The 17,622-nt window shown below is 30.9% G+C and overlaps 2 protein-coding genes across 2 annotated transcripts; one reads left to right on the top strand and one right to left on the bottom strand.

Moving 5' to 3' along the window:
* Nucleotides 1-12,385: 12,385 nt before the first annotated feature.
* LOC123267975 lies at nt 12,386-15,678 on the bottom strand. Its single transcript, XM_044732859.1, has 2 exons — nt 15,209-15,678; nt 12,386-14,761 (listed from the first exon to the last, which is right to left on the bottom strand). The coding sequence occupies exon 2, from the start codon at nt 13,418-13,420 to the stop codon at nt 12,386-12,388; it is 1,035 nt and encodes a 344-aa protein (XP_044588794.1). The 5' UTR covers nt 13,421-14,761; nt 15,209-15,678.
* Nucleotides 15,679-16,162: 484 nt separating this feature from the next.
* LOC123268121 lies at nt 16,163-17,455 on the top strand. The gene is made up of 2 exons (XM_044733002.1): nt 16,163-16,365; nt 16,465-17,455. The coding sequence occupies exon 2, from the start codon at nt 16,533-16,535 to the stop codon at nt 17,064-17,066; it is 534 nt and encodes a 177-aa protein (XP_044588937.1). The 5' UTR covers nt 16,163-16,365; nt 16,465-16,532; the 3' UTR covers nt 17,067-17,455.
* The last annotated feature ends 167 nt before the right edge of the window (nt 17,456-17,622 follow it).

Genomic DNA, 17,622 nt, shown 5'->3' with positions numbered 1-17,622 from the left:
CAAAACATGTGTCGCAGAAGTCTTTTCGCGGTTGGAAAATCTCAATATTCATCGATTGCATTTTTTTAACTAAGAATCCATAGCTAGATACTTTACTATCTGGGATATTTAGCTCTTTCATAGATTTTAAAAAATCACGGTAAACGTCTTGAGCAGACTTATATAAATTATCTAAATATAACTTGGATGTATCTTTTCGACAATAGTGAGACTCCATCTTGGGTAATTTATTTAAAAAATTCTCTACGTGTGATAGCTTCCCCTTGATTAGCTTTGATTCTTTTCTAGTATTCTTTGATTTATTTTTTTTTAACAAACCAAAATTACTACTTTTTTTTACCCAGTTTAGAACTTGAGACTCACCTAAGCTTAATGTACTTAAAAACATTTTTTTACATACTAATAACCTTTTATTATCAACCATAAGATAGTACTGAAGAGTAAAACTTCGCCTAGATGTTTTTGAATTTTCTTTTCGTGGAATTACTTCTTTGGTAACAAGAGATATTACGTAAGACTGCTTCTGGTCCCAATTCAAATCTTTCCAAAATGAATTGAAAATTTTTTTTCTTGTTTTTTCCGAAATTTCATTTCACTTTTTCACTGAAGGACGAGATGGACTTACGTCACTTGTTGCACTGTCAGTTTGATTCAAAACTATTGAATTTGATGAATTTAATAATCCATGTGATGACATTGATTGATCTGAATCTACTACAAATAAGCCCGTAGATTCATCTAAGTGCATATTTATAAATAAACTAGAATCAATATTCTCCTCTTCGTCTTCGTTCACTGGTGTACATTCGAGAGGAATTAAAACTCCAGTAGTTTCATCAAGCACCATTACTACTTCGTGATTTTTACTTTCATTATTATTTCGATCTTTATCTGATATTACTTTTTCGTTTGTTGAATTTGGCTCTTCGGATGACATATTATTTAACTCTAAAAAATAACAAATTTAATTTTTTAATTTCATGCCAGAATTGTGTCAGTGATAGGTTAGAATTGATAATTGTTTAATTTTTTTTACTTACTGTGATACTTTTTTTCACTATAATAAAAAATGTGTTTATTAACTATTGTTTATTCACTTTGAATAACAATTCAATTTACTGAAAGATAAATAATAAAATTTTTATTAATAAGATTGGACTACATAACATTGCTGAGAGAGAACTTGTTTATAAATGCGCCATCTTGTATTTTAAGATACGAGGTTGCGCTTGACACATTTTTTTGAACTGAGATACGAGATTGTATTTTTTTAAATAAAAAAAAATTGAATGAATATTTTTATTTATAACTTTACAGATCTATGCGGCTATATTTATTGATTAATTTTCCGATTAAATCTCAAAATCGTCAAAAATCGAGTTACGAGGTTGCGTCAGAAAACAAAATTTACTATTATTATTTTCATCATTAATTGTATATGTAATATCTTGTTATTGGGAATCCCTAGTGTTAAAATGTTGAGTGGTTCGAGTTCGAATCCCACTACAATTTTTTTTTTCATTATTTTTTGAATAATAAAAATAATAAAAAAAAATAATAATAATAACTAGCAACCTTGCAGTCACTATGTGACTGCCGTGACTGGTGAACAATAAATAAATAAAATTTTCCTTTTTCTAAATAATGACTTTTGTTAAATTGCACTGTACTTCCTTAAATATTGACGTTTTTAAAGATATCAACTCATCCCAATGTAACACTCATCAAGAGCTTTCATTTGAGTACCCACATGCATTTTTTATATATACATATACAGGGTGATCCAAAATTACTTTTACAGCGAAGATATTCGAATAGAGAAAACGATTCTGAGCAGAAAACTTAGTCGTTACTGAAAATTTTGAGTAGTTTTTGAGTTATTCAAAATTTTCGTTGACCAATCAGATGTGAGATTTAACATTAAAAAAAAAAATACAAAATAATAAATAATAAATTTGGCTGCGTTGCGATTTTCAACTTCATGTTTTACTTTTGTTTGTTTACTTTTTTTAAATAATTCTAATTTTTAAGAGTTTAAACAAATGTAACCTTTAAAATAAAATTTTTTTTTCTTAATTTTGTTTAAAGTCGCATAAACTACTAAGGTCGTGAGCGACTACGTTAGGGGGTAAACTTTTGAGATTGGAACTCGTTTTATTTCTTGGGCTGAGCAGTATAATACACTTAAATATTGAAAATATTCATTGGTGTTACGTCCCAAACGATGAACGTAAATTATTAATATTTATTTTGGTCCTGGTATTTCTCAACCACTAGACCGGGAACCCAGAAATATTGTGAAAGGATATTGGTATTTTCTTTTTAAATAAATTAACTCACTGCAAATTTAAGAGTTATACAATATATTGAAATTAATTAAAAGTTACAAAAGATAAATGTTTACAAAATTCTATTGTTTCAGGTTTATATTAATAATCAAAGTTTTACACATGTGAAACTACAATAAGTTTAAACACATACCTTTATTGTTGCGTCGACACACGTGGGTTTTTGGTCAATTAATATTTTTATTATTTAACGCGGTTAATTATTTATTTAATTTTATGTGAAGATAAGTAGGAAGATGTTAAAATATTATTACGATTTTACTTTAAAATAACAAATGAAAACTTATTCATTAACACTGAGTTTTATTTAAAATAAACTATTCAGCTGCGTGAGAGTAGCCACGGTCACTAGCTAATTGGGCGATCCGCACAGTTCGGGGTCAAGATGACGAGAGAGAGAGTTCATACGAAGTTCTCTTGGGGCTCGAATTTTTGGGCGTTTCCAAATTACTAATTGGGGGAAAACAGTATCCAATTACCTGTCTATTTCCCTTAGTTTCTACCCTCTCTTCCGATTTTTCCAAGATGTTCGCTTGAACTCCCTTCCTTGGGCCCAGAGGGCATGATGTGTCTCTTTCTCTCTCTTACTTATAGGCTAATATATAACTATGTATTGGTGTACGTGTAAGCACATTTACATGCACACAAATACATAGTTTTTATTTAACTAAGTCTTATATTTTATTAATAACTATTACTAATGATATTCATTTCTTATAATTTTTTATTTATTTATTTATTAATATAACAATAATTATTTATTCTTTCGTAATTATTTACGTAATTGTTGTTGATTTTTCTTTTTTTTATATTATTAAATTTTTAAATAATTATTTAATTATTTTCTTTTGTTTTAGTTGTTAATTCCCCTTTTTTAGTAATTATTTAAATACTTCCTATTTATATTAATGTTGGTTATTAAATTTGTTGTTAACTTTTATTATTAAATTTTTAGTTCTTTAAAATTATTTTATCTTAAAAGTTTTAAATTTATTTTCTATTAGATTTAATCCTATTTAAACGTTTAAAAATTTCTAAAGTTCTTTTCTAAAATGCTGTCAATACAGAGGGCAATAAAACTCCCATTTACTTGTGTACTTAGGATTTTAATCTTCAAAGAACTTAAGTCTGCCTAATGACGGGAAATTTTCCGGCGAGACCGGACGAGATACTTAATGCGTTTCTCATTATCAGTGTCTGCTGTAAATTTTATTTCTTTTAAAAATATATTTTAAAAGAATAAAATTATATTATTCAGACAAATAAAATAATGTTAAAATAAGACCACGACGTAACATTGGTGTACGCCGGACTCGAACCCGATCCAATGCTTCGGTAAGCAAGGGCCGGATCCGATAGGCTACTGCGCGCCTAAAAAATAAAATAAAATAAAATACTCAATTTTAAACTTAATTTCAAAATTTAAAGAAGCTATTGAATTAATGAATGGATAGGTAATCAAAGATAAAAATTAATTTATTGTAAATTATAAAGATGAAAGATTCTAAGTCAATTGTCAGAATAATAAAAAGGACTCATATCAGACGAAGTATAAGGACAAATTCTAGGCTACTTATCAAGATAAAAATAAGGACTTTTATTAGGTAAAGTAAAAGGACAAATTCCCAGGCTGCTTATCGAGGCTACAGGGTAATAGTAAGGACCTTATCAAGAAAACTAACAGGATAAGGACCAGGCTATTTATAAAGGTAATAATGAGTCTTATCAGGAAAACAAATGGGACAACTTCCAGGTTACTTCTCAGGATAATAAAAAGGACTCTTATCAGAAAACTGGAATTTACTGATTTCACTGTAAAATTCCACTCATTCATTTTAAGAGAGTAGCTTACGATAAATGTCAGAAAAATAAAAAAATTGTAGAAAAAAATGCCTATTTTAACAACAATATCTAGATCACTATGCAAGGTGAAATTAAAAAATTAACATTATTTTTAGGGCTGAGATCCGAAACTCCAACTTTATAAAATTCCATATAATTGAGTAGAGTTATTTCAAGTTTTAAATAATTTCAGAAATATTATAGATAAATAGATAGGTTGGATACGTATTAGGGAGATGACAAACAAGACAACAAACGAGACGATAAGCGAGACCACAAGCGAGATTATTAGCGAGACCACGAGTGAGATCATTAGCGGGAGCACGAGCGAGATCATTAGCGAGACCACCAGAGAGATCATTAGCGAGATCATGAGCGAGACCATGAGCGGGATCATGAGCGAGACCATGAGCAAGATCATGAGCGAGACTATGAGCGAGAGCACGAGCTAGACTGTGAACGAGATCACGAGCTAGACTATGAGCGAGATCATGAGCGAGACCATGAGCGAGACTACGAGCGAGACCATGAGCAAGACCATGAGCAAGATCATGAGCGAGACTATGAGCGAGATCACGAGCTAGACTATGAGCGGGATCATGAGCGAGATCATGAGCGAGACCACGAGCGAGACCATGAGCGAGACCACGAGCGAGACCATGAGCGAGACCACGAGCGAGATCATGAGCGAGATCACGAGCAAGATCATGAGCGAGACCGTGAGCGAGATTACCAGCAATACCCTTATTATTAACCTCTAAGAATTTTTGAATTCGATCTTGCTAGCCTCCACATTGTGTTTTTTTGAATATTCGGCAAATTGTCTTTCAATCTAAGCTTGATAACATGATTTTTACTCCCGCAGTTTAACCTAAACTTTATCCAGTAAAATCATCTTTCGGATTCTCCTTCAGTTTAGTCGTTCAAATTTATCCTGAATATTATCCTGCTAAGCTTTCAATTTTGTTGCCTTCATGTTATCCTCCAATTTAACTCTTAGAACGTTTTCCTTTTTTGAACAATCTAGATTTGATCATCAATTGATTCTTTCGAGTGTTTTAAGTTGTTTACGCGTTTAAAATCTCTGCATATTGTCCTTTTAATCATTCTTCTTATGGTCCTTCTGTATGATCTTCCTTGTATCCTACATTTTAGTCTTCTATTTTTTATTCGTTCATTCAGAACAAAAGAGCACGCTTATTACTACGTTCGCGTTGCGATCGCTTATCTTTTATTTATGTCAATCAATCAATTCGGTGTGTATCTGTCATTACAATTAATAATTTACTTAAGAATTTAAATATTCATAAATCGATTTTTCTCAAACAATATCTGTATTATGGCTGAATATACTGCTCAAGAGTATGCTGATATGATCTTCCTGTATGGTATGGCCAATTGTAATGCTGCTGAAGCACGGCGCAGGTATGCAGAGAGATTCCCGAATTGGCGGCATCCAAGTTCTTCAGTGATCCTTAGTGCAGTCAGCCGATTACGTGAGTCTGGTAATGTTTTACCAAATCACCGAGAAGCTGGTGCACCACGTCGTGCACGAAATAATGAGAACGAAAAGGCTATCATTGAGGCCGTTGAGGAAGATCCAGAGATCGGTATTCGTGGAGTTGCTCAGCAACTGCATTTGTCTTTTGGCACCGTCCAACGAACACTGAAAGATGAAAAGCTTCACGCGTATCATTACCAACGAGTTCAAGAGTTGAAGCCCGAGGATTATCCAGTTCGTATGGCTTTTTGTCAGGAACTCTTGAATAGTTTCGAAAACGATGAAGATTTTTTCAAAAAAATTCTGTTTACTGATGAAAGTAAGTTTGGCCGGAATAATTTTTGGAATACCCGAAATTTCCACTGGTACGCTCAAGAAAATCCCCACTGCACTATTGTTCGGAATCACCAAGACCGGTTTTCGATTAACATCTGGGCAGGAATCCACTTTGGCCAACGCACGATTGTAAATTAAATTTATTATAATAATTGTCTTCAACTAATTTTTGATTTGTAAAGTTCTAACAACAAAATTTATTATAGGTTGGTTCTTATGAATTCGAAGAAAATTTAACATCAGAAATATATGTAGATTTTCTCGATCAACATTTACGGCAAGAATGTCGAGAAGCAGGAATTCCGCGGAGGATTTATGAAGAAATGTGGTTTCAACAAGACGGCGCTCCGGCTCATACAGCAGGAGCTTCGCAAGCATGGCTTCATGCAAATTTTCCCAATCGCTATATCGGTCGAGGTGGAATAATAGATTGGTCTCCAAGATCACCAGATCTCAATCCGTTGGATTATTTTGTATGGGGCCATGTGAAGGCCAATGTTTACCGTCATCCCGTTGACGACGTTGATACTCTGCGAGACAAAGTCACAGATTGTCTGAGAGAGATCACACAGGAGATGGTCGATAACTGCGCAACGAACTTCGTCAAGCGTCTTCGTTGTTGTATCCAAAATAATGGAGGACATTTTGAACAATTTCTATAATAGATTTGTTCACTGACGTTATAAATTTCATATTTTAATAAAATTTTTACTATAGATAATAATGCAGTCATTATAATGTAATGTTAGTTATCCTTATAGGATGCCTGGAAATTGTTCTCGTAATCCATCTGATAAAAGTCCTTATTATTATTCTGATAAGCACCCTGAAATTTTTTCTTGTACTCCACCTGATAAAAGTCCTTATTATTTATTTATTGATAATAAATGCCAAGGCACAGGCCAAATGGCAAGATATAAAATACAGTAATTTTTGTGGAACTGAAAAATTTACAAAATATGTAGATAAATAACAAACAAAACTATAAAGTAATGTATAAATCGATTGAGCTTAACAATATTATAAATTCAATAGGTATATTTAGTAATAATTTAAGATTAAATTAATGAGATTTAAATTAAATAAGATTTAAATAAGTCCATTTCTTATTTGGAATAAAAGTTAACTAACATCTTGTAGAAACTAGCTAAACAAAATAATACGTTGTAACATTGCACATAAACTTAGAAATATTAATCGTAGAAATATTAATGTATCTATAAATCATTTGACAAAAGGTAATCGAAGAATTTCTTTTTAAAGACTTCTAATGAACTCGCATCTAAGACATCTGGTGGAAGTTTTTGCCATAACCGTATTGCTGATATAACGAAAGAATGTTCTAGGCAAGATGTTGAGAATTTAGGTATTAAGAAATTTACATTATTATTTTTAATTGCAATTCTTTCTGAACGCCTAGAGTCATCATCAACGAACATTTCTCTTAAATAAATAGGCTTACCGATGGTTAACAATTTGTAGAAGTAAGTTGCCAAGAAGTACAGTCTTCTAGATTTGACTGACAACCAGCATAATTGTTGTCTGTAAGGCGTGATATGTTCATCTCGTTTTAAATTATAGATAAATCTAATAGCACTATTTATGGCACGTTGTAATTTTAAATCATTCTCAACATTTGAATCAATAAGAACAACAGAACAATAATCAATTAATGGTAAAATAGTAGCTATAACCAATAGTTTCCTTATTTCCATAGTAAATATATTTTTTCGAATTTTCAAACAATAAAGAGCAGAATTTATCTTTTTAATAATATAAGAGATATGATTTTTCCAGGAGAGATCATTATTTATATATAGTCCAAGGCATTTAGTTGAATTTACATAAGGTAGTTTAATACTATCAATAACAATAGGTGGAAGAGTAGACCAATTTACTTGCTTTAATTTACTATTTGTTCCAATGATCATTGCTTTAGTTTTATTGAGATTTACAGCCAAACCGTGTTCGCCAGCCCATTCGAAAATAGCTTGTGCGTCCTTTGTGACTAGATTAATAGCATTTTGCAAATTACTGACCGATGAATGATAATAAATATATTTGTCATCGGCAAATAACCCATATTTGCAATGTGCAATCCGTCGTGCTACTAGGTTTATAACCATAAGAAATAATATTGGTCCTAAAACTGATCCCTGAGGGACTCCGGAAAATGTTTCGAGAAATTTAAGTGGTAAACTATTTTCATCTATAATTGACTGTGATCGCTGTGACAGATATGAGTGAAACCAGGTGATAGTTTTTAAAGAAAAGCCTAACTCAAACATAGTTTTTAATATCACTTTTGCATCAACATAATCAAAGGCTTTACTTAAATCAAACAATACAATAATTGTTAATTTACCTCTATCCATGGCATTACGTATATCCTCAGTCAGTTTTAGTAGAGCCGATTGCGTATTATGGTATTTTCTAAATCCTGATTGATATTTATCTAGCAGCTCATTTTCTTCTAAATAATTTACAACTTGATTAGCTACCAATCTTTCAAATGCTTTACTTAGGTGGGATAAATTAGCTATCGGTCGAGTATCTGCGGGTGACTTTGGCGGTGTCACTTTGTTTAAAGGAATAATAAAAACTATTTTCCAGATGTCAGGGAAAACACCACATTCTAACGAGCGATTAAATAGACGGGTCAAGAAGATAGTAATTTGGGGTATATGGTCTCTTAACCACCTTAGATTTAAGCCATCCGGACTTTTGCCCTTAGATTTTGATAGAGTTAATTTCAATGCTTTTGTTACATCAACAATATCAATATATTTCCAGTCAAAAGTACAATTTACTTGACTATGATAATGTTGTGGTAATGAATCAAGAAAAGTATTATTACAAGATGGATGTCGTCTAACTGTTTCAGCAAAGTAATCATTTAGTACAGAAGCATCAAAATAATTCAAGGGTGAGGACACTTTTCCTTTGATTAATCCTAAATATTTTAGCTTGCTCCAGACGGCCGGATTATTAGATTCTAATGAAAGTTCACTTATTAAGTAATTGTTACGAGCTAGAATTAATTGAACTTTCAATTCTTTTCTTTTAATCTTATAAAGCTTAAGCAATTCATGGCTTTTCGTTCTTTTCGCTCGCTTATATAATGAATCACGTTCCCGACATTTAGATTTAAGTTCATTTGTTATCCAACAATTTGAATTGCCCTTAATTTTACGAGTAACAAATGGAGCATATTCATCCAGTAAATTAACGACATTACTCAGAAAGAATGACAATAAATCGTTGGGACTAAGACTATTAATCGTTTCATCATCAATATTTAATACTCTCATTATAGAATCCGATAAAGCAATATGATCACAATCCCTAAAGTTTCTATAAGTAATTGTTTTATCCGACATCTTTGGTAAATTTATAAGATACTCACAAAATAAGTAGTCATGCCCTGAAATAAATGGTGAATCAGATTTAAAAAATTTACCTAATTTAGTTTCCGAATCTAATATAATTACATCCAACCACGAATCTTTTGATCCACTATGGTGTGTAGCATTAAATGGAACACAAAATAATGCTGATTCAAAAATAAATGAACTTAAATGATTAGACGACCAAGTTGTCTCTAGTAAATTACAATTTAAATCACCTGCAATAATAATATTTTTGAAATTGGGTGAATACTTGGAAAACATGTTAAAGAAATTAAATAGCGTATGACCATTGGGACGTCGGTAAACACAGGATAGTAAAAAATATGGTCCACTTGCAAGGTTAACATCTAATATTAAAAATTCAGGAGTATTTAAGTCATCAGAAAAGGATGAATAAAGAATATTGGCTTTGAATGATTTATGTATAAGACAAGCTACTCCCCCACCTTGGACAAAACGTCCAGTGTTTTCATGAACTAAATTTCGATCTCTCCTGTAGACAACATAATCTGGAAATGCAAAGATACTGTTGTCGATAGTTGGTTTTAACCATGTTTCAACCATCACAATGATATGAGGATTTAAGTCATCTATTAGTTTATTTAACTGAGCGATATGACCTGCAAGACTATTAACATTCAAACTTAATACTCTTAAGATTGTATTGAAACTATTTATTTTTGGCTTATTTAAATCTAATTGTTGTTAGTCTAATTTATTCAAATCTAACTCAGAATTTATAATGATGCGATCAGAATCATCATTTTTCTTAACATACAATACACTGTTTCTCACCCATGCATATTTAAATTTACAGAGTTTCGCTTTTTGTTTTGTTATTAACCATAACTTATAAAGATCTGAGGGTAAATATTCGTTAATGTAGATATAACCACCAGATGGGCCAACATAATTAGGAAAGATATCTGCAACACGTAGATGCTTCGAATTCTTCTTGACACTTATGATATGGTTACGCAGCTCAACTGATTTCATCCTTATCATATAGGAATTATTTAATGGACGATTTGACGGGCCATTTGAATCATTAGAAGTATTGGTCAGTTTATTATTTTCTAACTTTCTCACAGTAAGAATATCATTTTTTAGATGAGATATTGCTAATTTATCAAAAATGGCCGATGAGACCTCTAACGGAGTACATTTTGTATCTATTGAATCAGGTATACCTGATATTAATAAGTCTGAGGTAATCAAAGGGGCCTTTAGATTTGAGGGTCCAGCTTGATCAATCTTTAATTTGCTCACTTCATTGGACAGTCGAGTGGAATTGGCAATCGTTTCTTTTTTAAATTCATCAAGATCAATCTCAAGTTTCGTAATACTCGTAGCATTTGTGGTGACGTTTGCTTGTTATTATACCCTTCAATAGCCTGGACTGTCTCCCGTTTGTTTTTCTGCTAAGAGTCCTTAAAATTATCCTGATAAGCAGCCTGGCAGTCATCTACGTCTTCGGCCTGATAAAAGTCCTTCAAATTATTCTGATAAGTAGCCTGGATTTCGGCCTTACAATTTTCCTGATAAGAGTGCTTATAATAATATCGATAAGCAGCCTGGATATTATCCTTTTAATTTTCCTGATAAGAGTTCTTATAATTGTCCTGATAAAAAGCGTGGATTTTATACTTAAAAGAGTCCTTAAAATTATCCTGATAAGCAACCTGGAAGTCATCCTCGTCCTCGGCCCGGTCAAAGACCTTAAAATTGTTCTGAGAAGTAGCCTAGATTTTGTCCTTTTAATTTTCCTGATAAGAGTCCTGATAATTATCTTGATATGCAGCCTGAATTTTTTCCTTTAAATTTTCTTTAAAAATATCCTGATAAGCAGTCTGGATTTTGTTGTCTTAGTTTTCCTGTTAAAAGTCCTTAAAATTATCCTGATAAGCAGCCTAGGTGTTGTCTTTTTAATTTTCCTAATAAGAGTCTTTATAAATATCCTGATAGACAGCCTTGTATTACTCTTCTTATTTTCTTGATTAACGTTATCATCTTTAACCTTATAAGTAACATGGAATTCATTCTCTTAATTGTCTACAAGAAATTAATTTTTATCTTTGATTACCTATCCATTTATTAATTCAATAGCTTCCTTAAATTTTGAAATTAAGTTTAAAATTGAGTATTTAATTTTATTTTAAAGGTTACATTTGTTTAAACTCTTAAAAATTAGAATTATTTAAAAAAAGTAAACAAACAAAAGTAAAACGTGAAGTTGGAAATCGCAACGCAGCCAAATTTATAATTCATTCTTTTGTATTTTTTTTTAAATGTTAAATCTCGTATCTGATTGGTCAACGAAAATTTTGAATAACTCAAAAACTACTCAAAATTTTCAGTAACGACTAAGAAGTTTTCTGCTCAGAATCGTTTCCTCTATTCGAATATCTTCGCTGTAAAAGTAATTTTGGATCACCCTGTATATAATATATATAAATATATGAAAAATTGATGTGGGTACTCAAATGAAAGGTCTTGACGAGTGTAACATCGGGATGAGCTTATATCTTTAAAAATGTCAATAGTTCACAAGATACAAGGTCATTTCTCAATTATGTATCTAGAGATCGAACTCTTTCAATTGCAGCCTAAATACTTATCATCATGAATTCACTATTGGTGAAAATGATATCAAACCTTGAAAAGGCACAACTCCGGATCAAGACTTTTCCAAAAATCCAAATTTAACCATAAAAATCTATTTTATTATATAAATACACTGGCCACAAAATTTTTCTTATTCTTTTAATAATATAGATAATAATGATAATAATTATAATAATAATAATGATGATAATATTCTCAGTCACTTTGATAAATTTATATTAGAAGAAATTTGGTATTTTTTTTAATGAAAATTTACGGACTCAGTTTATATATTTGAGGAAATTTTTCAGAAAAGTAAAATGATTAACTGTAAAAAAATTATTTTATTCAGAGTTATTAGAATTAACAGTTATAGCAACGTACAAATCGTCCTCAATTTTTATTTCAAAACAAACGGAAATTAATTGATCAATAGACATAGATAAAAAATTGTTCATTTTTAAACATTTGTAAATGTATGAAATTCCGTATTCTAGATTCTGATCACCTTTTACTTCAAAAATCCTTTCACTTGAAAAGGTTTGAATAATGGCTCGATGGATAGGTACTTGATGATTCAGACAACCTTCTTCATTTACACACTCACAGTAACTTAATTTCACAGAGCAAAGAATTGAGCAAAGATGATACCCAATATGATCCCTGTACAAAGCATATGATGATGAAGTTTGCTTCACTCGACCATATCGTTCAGATACGTAGAGCTGAGAGTTTTTTAATAAACGCAAATATTCTTGAATTTTTTGAGGCATTAACAAATTTGCTATAGCTTGCTGAACAAAATCAGGAATAATATAATTATCATTATAAATTTTATAAGAACCGATAGTATAACAACCTTCCTTGAGCCGTTCACAAATTTTATTATTATATTTCCGTTTTAGACAGAAATCTTTTATTTTCCCTTCTAGCAATTCATCAAAAAACCTTTGAAGTTTTAATTTCTGATTATGTGATCTTAAAGTTTGGGAATCAATATGGCGAGTTCCTTTGATTACATTTAAATATTGTCCATTTAAATCTTCGTATGCAAAACATTCGCGTGCCCACAATGGCCCAAGGGCAATTACACAATCAGGCAGATGCAAAATAAGATGAACGTTGATCGAACAATTTTTTAATCTATACATGACTTCAAATTCACGTACAAATTTATGTAACAAATTAGATGCCATATTTACATTTCCATTTGTAATTGAATCTAAATTTAAAAAAGAGATCCCAGCAATAAATAGTGAAAAGTAGTCAAAATACTCTCGTTGCATTACTCCTTCTAAAACTGGCAAAGAATAATAAAAAAACCAATTTTTAAGTTCTGAAGCTTTCCAATGCAGGAGATCTTCAATAGTACGAGGCATGCGGTGGACAAAGCTAGGTGGTTTTATACAACCAACCTGTTATTTATAATATTTGCGACATCAATCAATGAATACGCTTCATTTCTGTTGCTAGAATCAAACCATAGTGATAACATTTTTTTTACAACGCCACCTAAAACACAATGCATCTGGTCTATAGCAGTTCTAACGATAAAATCAGGCATTAACTTCGATAAAGCACAGGGACCTTTGACACCCATATATGGGGAACCATTATTTAAAGCAATTTCTGCAAATGCAATACATCTCGCTGAAGTTCATACCTCTGGATTCTGTGTGTATGGATAGACATATGAGAGCTACCATCGTCTGTCAGGCGATAGGTTTCTCCAGGCCATAAATATGATGGGCAGCCATAAGCACCCATATAATAAGTGAAATTAAAAAATTGGCATTTAGCTGGAAGATCACAAGTTTCTATTAGTAACACTGCTTTGACTTCTATGATTTGATTATCTGGTAAAGTAACATTTATACCATCAGATAAATTTTTAAACTGCTTGTAAAATTTATAAAAATAATTATTAGCATTAGTCTTTTGATCTCCAAACCACAATCCAATCGATAACACATTTTCTCGTTTTGTCCGCTCTTCGAAAGGTAATTCATTGATTGATAAGTACACTGGCCACATGCTTACTTTTGATGATTTATAAACTGGTATGCCATCAGTGTACCATGTTAAGAAAATATTATCTCTATTTGCTAAGAAACCATTTGTAGTTAATTTCTGATACAGACTTTCTTTATTCGTATCACTAATATTTGGATTATTATCTTCTAAATGAGCCTGAAAACGATGTTGCAGACAATCGTAGAATCCTGATCTTCGATATAGTTCTCTTAGTTGATACTTGACAGGAATTTCAATGAAATGAGCCTTTTTCTAGATTCGCAGTCATCACAGTTATCATTTTCGTTTTCTAAATTTTTTTGACAAGTTACACAGTAGTAATGTTTTTTTTTTTTTACTTTCCCTTTCTTAGAAAGTGAAAAAAATTTTCGAAATTTATGTAAGCTATTTTTGAAGCTATTATTATTTTGAATACAATGTAAGTTGATGATGGTTATAATATCACTCAAGCAAGTTTGAGTAACATTGTGCCGCACAAGTAAATATAATATTAAAGACATACTTTGACTAACAGTTAATGGAGCACCATCATATAACAGTTGCTCATAATCAAAGTTCCTTATATTATCTTCATCTTCCTCATCACTATCATCTACTGTTTCATTTTCACTATCCTCGGTATCTTCATTTCTATTAAGTACTTGTTCATCACTTTCATCCCGGTCACTTTCTTCTTCACTTTCAACCTGGCAAAAAAATTTCATTGAATTACTTATCAATTAAGAAGTTATTTTGATGATGTATATTAAAATTTCATGATATAAGAGTGCTATAAATATGTCATAATGAGTACATATATGTACTATTTTTATAATACTGAAGTAAACCGTCAGCTGTCAATTTTAAAAATTTTTTTAACAAATCAATTACAGTAAAAAAATTCTTTTAAAAATTTTCACTTGTAACTTTTATTAATTTTCACATGTCGAATGTTTTAATTCATTATTTTTTATAATAATTTAATTGCTATAACATTCTAAAAAAAATTATAATGTCTGTTAACTTCAGTGTCATTAATTTTTTCATTATCTGGGAAATTTATTTTATCCTGTACTTTTTATTTCATGAAATTATTAATATACATAAGCTATCACAATTGTATTTGTAATGAAAACTTAAAGCTAATATCTTACCTTATGATCATTTATTTACTCATTCAATCTGTCAACATAATCATAGTCACCGACTCCATCATTTACATTAACAATTTGATCATTCAATTGTTGATATAACCTGTTATCAAAGTCACGACCGCCATTGATTTCATTATTTACAGTAACAACTTGATCATCCAATTCTTCATGTAACCTGTTACCACAATCACGACCACCATCGATTTGATTATTTACAATAACAACCTGATCATCCAATTGTTCATGTAACTTGTTAACATAATCACGACCACCATCGATTTCATTATTTACATCAACAATTTGATCACCCAATTGTTTATTAAATCCATTATCATTATTATCGTCATCACTGTCGTCATCATCCACATTCACAATCCTCCTTAAATAATAGAGTTTGCGTTTTTTCGAATAATCATTGTGACTTTTTCTTGAGTTCCTATCCATCGTTTTTATTGTATCATTAGTTGACTTTAATTAGTTATTTTAGTTATTACTTTAGTTATTTTTTAATATGATACACTTTATCAGCTGTTACTCGATTGTACATGTACATGTTGATGTATGAAAACATAAGGCCTGTTTACAGCTGGAAATTTTTGTGCGCATGTCTCAACATCCGCCATATTTTTAGGGCAGTTTATATCTCTCTGAACAGTGTACAGTGTATGTGTATATGTTTTGTGCCCAGCTATTCGTGTGAGGAGACCTGAAAATTTTGAATTGCCGCTTTGAAAACATGGTGGATGCGCTTGCGCTAAAACTCTCGTAATTTAGTAGATCAGGTAATTTTGTTATTACCGACTAAGAAAAAACTATCAAAGAGGCGCTGTGCTGGCATACGACGTCATCAGCAGCCATTTTGACTTACAAGGGACATTGTATCCGCATTTATTTCTACGTTGGTTAAGATATTGTTTACGAACTATTTAGAAACTAAAAAGAATTCAAGTAATTATTATGCCACCTAAAAAAGAAAATAAAAAAAAATAAAAATAAGTACGTGTTAATCTGGTGGGTAATTGATGGTCAAAAAACTATAACGGAGTTGAATAAAATTCCAAAAGCAAAACGTATTAAAAACGAGACTGTGAAGTTAAAATGGGAAGGAAAAGACGGAAAAAAAGATTTGTATTTTGCAAAAATTATTGAATATGGAGGTAAGTCCTTATCTTGAGTCGTGAATATAATAACTAGTAAGCACTAAAATTATTTATCAGCAGAACTGACAGTAATAAATAAATACGTTTATTTTACAGAAACAATTGAGGAGCTAGAATATGTACGTTTAGATAATAAAGGTAATGTTTGTGATCAATCGACTAAAATGTATTCGGAAAATGTATTGCAACAGAAAAAAACAATGAACATGTCAAAACAGTTGAGTAAAGAGTTTACAAAAAAACATAATAATGACATAGAACGCAAGATTATTCATCAAAAGGCCATCTTTTCAATTGATGAACAGCCGTTTTCTGAATGTCATAGAGATAAAATAACAAAATTTAAAAATATAAATGAAGGAAAAAAGTTGAGTAAAAAAAAAGATCAAAGCTCTGAACCATCGGAGCAAGAATTGATCAATCATCAAAATACTCCATCAAATGTAAATACCCTTGAGATCACTCACACTGCTAGTCAGCAAGATGTAACGATTGATAAATCAATAAATTTCTTCGATAAGTCTTCTACTCATCCATTTAATTCAAACAATTCATTAATTTATCAGATTCATCTTGAAAATTCTACTGAGAATAGTGAATTAGACCTAGCTCCCATTTGGAACAGCAATTACTTGAATAATTGGTCAAATATGAACAATCCAGTTGATTACTCAAGATTTTCAATTCCAAGGTTTTAATGAAGCAGATCAAGTTTATCTTCTACTTATTTGGAAGTTGGAAGTTTGGAGAAAGAAGTATGCAATACTCCAATATCGAAATTTCCTTCTAGTCTCCAGGAACCGAATCAAAATAAAAATAGTACCATTTTTCGACCTTGGGATTCATTAGAAGCTGCCAAAAACATTACTACTATAAATACATCTACTACTTCAAACATTTTTATAAGTTCAGAATCTACTGAAGAAGAATTATGTTTGGAATCTACAGAAGTATTTGCTGACATGAATATACCTATTGGTCAATCAAATGATTTGGAGGACAGAGAAAGGACAATTAACGATGGGTCATTAGCTACATACTTAAAGCATGAAGGTTCCTTTAATTAATTTTGATTTTTTGAAACAGTGTTACCAATTTTTTAATAAAAAAATCTATAACTATTTATTGATAAGAAATTGAGCTATCTAACTCCGAAATATCTACAATAAATTTTATAAATATTTTTTTAGAATCAACTTAAATAATTTTTGTTTTTTGATTAACTAGTGCTTTAAGTTACATAAATAATCAATT

Source organism: Cotesia glomerata, linkage group LG6, assembly GCF_020080835.1.
Source record: "Cotesia glomerata isolate CgM1 linkage group LG6, MPM_Cglom_v2.3, whole genome shotgun sequence".
Classification (NCBI taxonomy): Eukaryota; Metazoa; Arthropoda; class Insecta; order Hymenoptera; family Braconidae; genus Cotesia; species Cotesia glomerata.
The sequence above is the reverse complement of the archived record's forward strand: the minus strand, read 5'-3'. Positions and strand labels throughout refer to the sequence as shown.